Genomic DNA, 7,748 nt, shown 5'->3' with positions numbered 1-7,748 from the left:
TAAAATCTTTTTTTTTTTTTTTTTTTTTTTTTTTTTTTTTTTAAATTCCAACCGCAAACATCCACAACCGCAAACGCTTGCGGGAACTAGCTTTTGGAATTCAACGGTTGGGAGCGATTGGAAGTGACTGGGAGCGATTGGGAGCGATTTGTATGATTGGCCCCAAACGCTAGCAACCGCCCGCAAACGCAAACGCTAGCTGGGGAACCAGTCAAGCTCTAAAATGAAAATTGTTTCCGCTAATGATTTTATCCTATTTCGGAAGAATGTTTGGTACGTCTTCTGATGCTCGCAACTTATAATTAGTTTTGTTTCAAAAAAATATATTTTATCAAAAAAGTAAACAAATAAAAAAAGAAATACGGTCTAGAACTTTACAACAACTCATTAACACAAAAAAAAAAAACACAAATATCAAGAATCTTGATCAAGTGGAAACTAAAAAATAGCCGTACTAAAGCACTAACTCAAAACTCCAAATCTTTAGGTTCATATATATCTTGATGGTAATGTGTATTAGAACCAAAACTGAAACTTATTTTTTTATTCTTTTGATTTTCAAATTTAAATTAAATGGTAATAATTTGATCAATTCAATAAAATTATATCAAATATATATCCAAGACATCAAATTAAGTTGTTTGAATGAATTTCAACGTGACTACCCTTCTATATGGTATAGTTATTAATAAAAGAAAAAGGAAAAGATGATTATTTACCAAGCAATACGATATTTATTGCTCATTTTCCATTTTAAATTACTCAACTGAATTTGCGATTATTAATTAAGAAATAAATAAAAAAGAAATGTTTGGGCCAAAGATTAAACAAGGCCAAAATTTTAAAAAGGGTCGATAATTATTTAATAAGGCCCAAATTGTCAAAAAGGAAAAGAAGAAGTCGCCTCAACTGCCTGAACTGAAGAGATGATCATCGATGGTCGGCGGGGAACAAGGAAGTGATAGAGCCGAGCTATGATGAGTTGCAGCGACGAAAAATTAGTTCTACTGAATTGAATCAAAAGGTTATGAGCTCAGGGAGAAGAGAGGTAGGTTCAGAAGTTCATGCATTGTGGAAATGAAACGCAGCCTTGAAGATTCTATAGAAGAGAAGACATTGAAGGTCTTTTAATTGCTGATATGAGGCAATGTTAAGATTTGATGGTCAGAGAATCATAGTTAGTTGCCTCAAGAGTTGAACTAGTGTTGTTCTGTTTTCTGTGTTTTTTTTTAATGACCTACTTAACTCATCGACAAAGAAAGGACTTCCGCCTTGACCTTCTGACTTTTTTTAATCTAAAAGACAAGTGAGTAAGGTCGGCATCATATATATAAATGAACAGATATAACATCTTTACATAGGTTCTAAGTGACAGATAATGAAATAGAAAAACACATTCATAAGTGGGCACAGACGCGCGCTGCCTTGTAGATCTTCCCAGGACGACAGAAGTAACCTTTGGTAGGGAAACAATGCACATCTTTCGAACAGATGCACAACCCCTCCAATGCACAACCTTCTGTATCTATGGTAAGGTTGCCTCCTAAACCCAATACTGCGTCTGTCCATTTGCTTGAAAATAGGCCTAGTGGGTCAAACATCTGCTTCATCTTCAAGAACATAGCTGCATTCTGGTACTTCTCAATGGCGTTGATAAATGCAACACCATTGAAAAGGTTCATAGGTTCATATATATGGTAATTATGTTATAGTTATTAAAATAATTAAAATTATGGAAAGTATGCAAAAAATAAGAAAAATATGAGTAAAACATAAGTTCAATATATAAAAAATACAAAAATTAAAAACTTAAAAGTTAAGAAATTGAAAGAAAATGTATTTGTAAAGTGTTATCTATGTGTAACGTCGTCAATGTAGTTTGTTATAAAACAGTGAATTGATCAAATTTTGGTAAATATATATATGTTTTCGAAATTCGCTGCTATCTCATCCCATAAAAGTTACCGAACAATTGTTTCCATTGTTGAGTCCGAGTCTTTTGAATTTAGGGATGTGGCCCATGGCATCTGTTATAATATTAAAAAAGAGTATCAAAATTTAAATATTATTTTCCTTGTTTAAGTATTTTAGTGAACAAAAATAAAAAGTATTTATAATTTACCTCGAAGTTGTTAGTCTGTGTTCGCTGAATTGCGTATGGCTTTATAATTACGTAACATCAACTGAAGTTATGGTATTTTTGGAGCATTGCTCACCACTTCAATAATTGTTGTTTATTGGTAAAATTGAATGTAAACAGATTACTTGTTATTTGAATTTTTTTTTTTGGAAAGTTTCACATTTATCCAAATAATACGCGTATACACAATCTTCTTGTATATTATTTTAGTATTCAGTAGAACTGTGGCATGAATATAAATCTACTAAGTAACAACCCGCACATAGTGCAGATAAATGGATTCAAATAAAATTAATGAGTAAATTATTATTTGAGATTTTATATTCATTTGTATAAAACAAAATATGTAAATAATATTTTGTGCATAAATATGTTTCACCCGTGAAATATTTGAACGTAAAAAAGAATTTTAACATGGTGGAAAAATTTGTATGAACTTTATTTTCATAAAACATGAGTGATTATTAAATTTTAAAAATAAATTAATTTGTTATTTTCTAAAGAAGTGTAATATAGATTCAAATTAAATTGCTACAAATAGTTTTAATTTCTGTAATGAATTTTGATTTAAATCTGTAATGGCACATATGTAATTAATATTAATTAACTAGGGTTATTTGCCAAAATATATTTTGAGCTCTTAAAGGATGACACATCAGTATTTTTTTCATGAATGCTCCTCTATTAATATATAGGAGATATAAAAAGAGGTTTAGAACAACTTATTGTAAAGAAAAATGTAAAACAAAGATAGAAAGAGGATTAGGGAGGATTCTATCAACTAGGTATTTACTTAACATTTACTACAGGTGTGTAAGATCAAGTGCATATTTTATCTAGCAATATCAAACCACTTTTACTTATATTTGTGTTGTAAAAATACATGCAGGAGAAATGAGTGTCACGAAGAAAACAAAAAACAATATCAATTTTTATAAACAATAGTTGTGGCACAGCATAGTCCTAGTACAATCTCAATATTTTCAAGAAGAGACTTGTGAAGCAATTAACTCGAATTGATTGCAAATCATGAGACAAACAGAAGAGGTCTACAAAATAATCAAGTCACTTTTTACTTCTATTTTTCTTATATTTTGTTTATTATTTTCTTATGTTTTGCTCTCTTTTTTTTTTCTCTTTTTTTCATCATTTTAAAAACAGATATAGCATATTGGTAGAGTATAAATGAAAATAAATGATAAATGATATCACTAAAAATTAATTAGATGTTTTAAATTATTTTATATAATTAAAAAGCCTTTATATTCCATAGCGAAAAATTGTCTTTTAAGAAATAACATAAGTTTATGAATCATGAAGATGATATTGATTGATATTTAAAGTTCCAACAGCTGCAAAACATCTACCTGATGAAACTGAGCAAACAAAACGTCCATGTCTCTTTTGCAGAATTAGCGATATGAACAAAATCTTGTTTTTTTTGTTGAAATATGAGATTTACTGATTTTTAACTCATATACAAAGACACAAAGAACCTATTACAAAATGAGAAAAAATGGATTAACTGTATTTATATGTACAACATCCATGCTCATAAATTTTCTCCAAAAAAAAAGTTTTCATTATCAAACAAATGATCTAAAAATAAGTTAAATGTTTGTGCAGCAAAGCACCGTATAACAATAGAGTTGGGAGTTGCTAAATATTGGGATTATTTAATAAAATAATTAAAAAATGTAAAATTTTACAGTTTGTTACAATTTAATGTGAGAATCTGACGAAGATTATTTGAAGAATATATTTGGTATGTTTGTAAACGTATGTGACTCTATGTTCTAAATTAGCGACAATTTTGTGACAGTCCATTTGAAATCTCAGAAAATTCGGTGCATCAACCCACCTAATTTCTTAAGTGTTTTGTTGAATGTACCACCTGTATTAGCGATAAAATTTGTCTCGGTATAGCGCAAACCACGTTGATAAATAGGGTAAAACTTATTTGGTTTTGGTTGATAACAGGTGTGTAAGATATCATTCTCATTCATATCTTCACGTTTGCATTCCTGATGACGAAGTTAACAACGTTTTATACAATAATGTTTAAAGAAGTTAGATTTTAGCCGATTTTCTCAACAAAACGGCAGGCCATATAGGTTATCTTGATGTTCGAGTGTTAACATTTACCTTTACCTAGCCACTTGAACATGATACGATCAAATTTTCTTGCCTTCTAAAAAGAGTGTATGATATATTTAAGCTTTTAGCTAATTATACTTTGGACGTATCAATGTATCATCAAAGAAGCATGTCCCAAAAAAGCCTTACAATATTAAGATAATTGTATCTAAGCCTCAGCGCGAACTGCTGCTGATCATCTGCATAGGAACCAAAATTCAACAGTTTCTCGTGTCAGAGTTCCTACTACAACTGAAAACTAATAATAAGAAGGAAAAAAACGCATTGAGATTCATAAAATTAGTGCACATAACTTTGGTTAAAAGACAATTTTATTATACCCTAGACTGGTTTTTTCTCTATCATGCTCCGTATTTGAAGCAATGGCTTTTAGTGTAATACAAGAGCAAACCTCTAACACGGCCAGGCCACACTGATAGGTCGGTAGAAACAGAATCGATTAAGGAGGATGCGATGGATCAAAGATATTATAAAGTGAGGAAGTTTGTGAGGGTCATTTGGATTTTTCCAGTGTCTTCTTTCTCTGTTTGTGTCTATGTCTCAAGCACGGATTGTTGTTGATTCCGCCTTTCTCGTGTCAGTTACTAAAAAGTAAGAACCAACCATTCATTATACTAAAATTCCTTTTTATTGACGAAGTATGGTCGATAATATTTTCGCAACATATATATGATTCAAGCATATAACTTAAGAATTCAGATATATTAGTCTCGCATTATATAGGCTATTCATTATCAATCACATACATTATCATGGACGCGTAATGACTTGCCATACGGATCATTGATATACATTAATTGCTCGAGTGGTGTGCCGTGTGCGTGTATATATATCTATATGAGAATAAGCGCACTAATCATCTAATCATCATACGGAGGATGATAAGCGAAACGGAAAATAGGAATATTGAAGATATTTTCTATTGGTGGAGAGTAAAATTATGAAAAGTAAAGGTTCATGAGACTTGTTTCTTTTAATTCGTTGGTTGGAATACAAACTAAGTTTTTAATTGTAAGGGCAAGATTATCGGTAGTATCTTATAAGGGGATTGTTAAACACTGTTTGATTTTTTTATGAACTAATTGTGTATTGTTTTGAATATAAGAACCCATGATCTCTTAGTTAAATTTTTATTTTCCAATGGTAGGTTCTAATTTTGGGTCTCTTATTTTCGAAAATATTGTTTTTTGAAATTTAAAAAATTTAAATAGAATATAAGTGGTATAGAATATCAAGGATTACATTTATATGAGGAAAAAAATCAATGTAATTTAGTATTCTACTACATAACATTTACAAGAAATTTACAACATATTGTAGAAGAAGAAAGAAAAAAAACTAAAGTTGTTGATTCTGGTTAAGCATTCTCAATAATCCACAAACAAAGCAGTCATGTCTCTCTCAACTTCTTCTCTTCACACAAAATATAAATCAACCAAGTGTGGCTTATCGGACGAGGCCAGAAATCAAGAGCAGCCATGTCTTTAACCTCTTGTATTCCCAAAAGCTTCATGGCAACACAATAGAATTGAAGCGATTCCAGATAATGAGAAGAACTTACCAGCAAAAAGAAGGAACAGCTACAGAGGAAAACAAATCTGCAAAATGCAAACAGAGGAAAAGCTCTGATCAAAGCAATNAAACACTGTTTGATTTTTTTATGAACTAATTGTGTATTGTTTTGAATATAAGAACCCATGATCTCTTAGTTAAATTTTTATTTTCCAATGGTAGGTTCTAATTTTGGGTCTCTTATTTTCGAAAATATTGTTTTTTGAAATTTAAAAAATTTAAATAGAATATAAGTGGTATAGAATATCAAGGATTACATTTATATGAGGAAAAAAATCAATGTAATTTAGTATTCTACTACATAACATTTACAAGAAATTTACAACATATTGTAGAAGAAGAAAGAAAAAAAACTAAAGTTGTTGATTCTGGTTAAGCATTCTCAATAATCCACAAACAAAGCAGTCATGTCTCTCTCAACTTCTTCTCTTCACACAAAATATAAATCAACCAAGTGTGGCTTATCGGACGAGGCCAGAAATCAAGAGCAGCCATGTCTTTAACCTCTTGTATTCCCAAAAGCTTCATGGCAACACAATAGAATTGAAGCGATTCCAGATAATGAGAAGAACTTACCAGCAAAAAGAAGGAACAGCTACAGAGGAAAACAAATCTGCAAAATGCAAACAGAGGAAAAGCTCTGATCAAAGCAATTGTGACCAGAGAACAACTACAAGCCAGCATATCACCAAAGCTTCATGGCAACATTTGAATGGAACAGAGAGTACTAAAGTCAAAACATTTTCAAAAGGACAATCGAAAAAGAGAGAGAAATCAAACTTAAGGATTGATCAAATTCAGAACAATAACTTTACCAATCAGCTAAGATTAAACAAGTGTCTGTGACATCAAGCTGATGAAAATCAATCTTGAGACCTTTTTCTTGGTCCCTCAAGGATTTAACTGCTTTATGGCCAGAATCCACGTTTCTGGCTGTAAGAACAACAGTCAATCCATGACCTGCAAGCTGCCTTGCAATCTCAAGTCCAATTCCAACCGGTCACCACTGCTACATTTTCACAAGACCACCACCTAAAAAATCACAAGTCACAGAAATCAAGAAGATGGCTTCAAAGGTATAGACTTTAATTCCGGTTTCTCCAAAGTATATATACTGTTTTAGTCTAAACCCAAATCTATAAGTAATCCTAATTCAATCTGCTCAATATACTCTCCATCCCCAAATAGAAACCTAAACTCATCAAACAATGCTGTGAGCCTGAGAATGTCGCAGAGTAAGTAAATGAAGATGATCTTAGCCATATAAAGCAGCCGAATGATTGGAGAAATTAGGTTGGAGTATTCATTACCTGTTGTGGTCAGAGTAAGGGATCGTTCGAAGGAGAGAGATCTCCTGCATCCTCTTCTCTTTATCCAAACCCTTCCTCTGATTCCAGGTCCTTCGAGTTCGAAAGCTTCAAGGATCTGATCCCAAATTCTTTTTCTGATCCCAAATTCGTTGAGTCGGTTTTAATCGCAGCCGAGAGAGAGAGAAAGGGAAAAAAGAAAAAATCGAATCTGTAAAAAAAATTTCTCCTTTAATATTTTTCTCTCCGCCCAACGATACGCCGACACGTAGCGCCCCTTAAACCAAGTTTCAGTCTCTTATATAAAGGGAGATCTTACATTTTATTTTCAATTCTGAATAATTGTTTTGCACCAAAACTCTAAAAACTCAGCTATGAACCCCCCAATGGAAAAATCTAATACACCATGAGACGTCAAGGACTACTGTACAAGGTTGAGTTATTAAAGATGTAACGGATCATTCGTTTGCAATTAAAAAAAAAAAAGAAAAACTAAGATGATTAGAAGGCCACGTACGACTCGGGTTTCTCAGACAACCAGGGCCAAAAGGTACATACGTAGTAATTAAGAA

General features: G+C 31.7%; 1 protein-coding gene across 1 annotated transcript in view; it reads right to left on the bottom strand.

The window, feature by feature from the left end:
* Positions 1-1,682, bottom strand: part of LOC104767795 — a 4,077-nt gene extending 2,395 nt beyond the window's left edge. The window contains exon 1 of the mRNA XM_010491771.1: positions 1,457-1,682. Coding sequence (XP_010490073.1) covers positions 1,457-1,682 — 226 coding nt within the window. The remainder of the gene's footprint in view (positions 1-1,456) is intronic.

Source organism: Camelina sativa, chromosome 19, assembly GCF_000633955.1.
Source record: "Camelina sativa cultivar DH55 chromosome 19, Cs, whole genome shotgun sequence".
NCBI classification, from domain to species: domain Eukaryota; kingdom Viridiplantae; phylum Streptophyta; class Magnoliopsida; order Brassicales; family Brassicaceae; genus Camelina; species Camelina sativa.
Note: the sequence above shows the minus strand (reverse complement) of the source record. Positions and strands in the feature narration are given on the sequence as shown.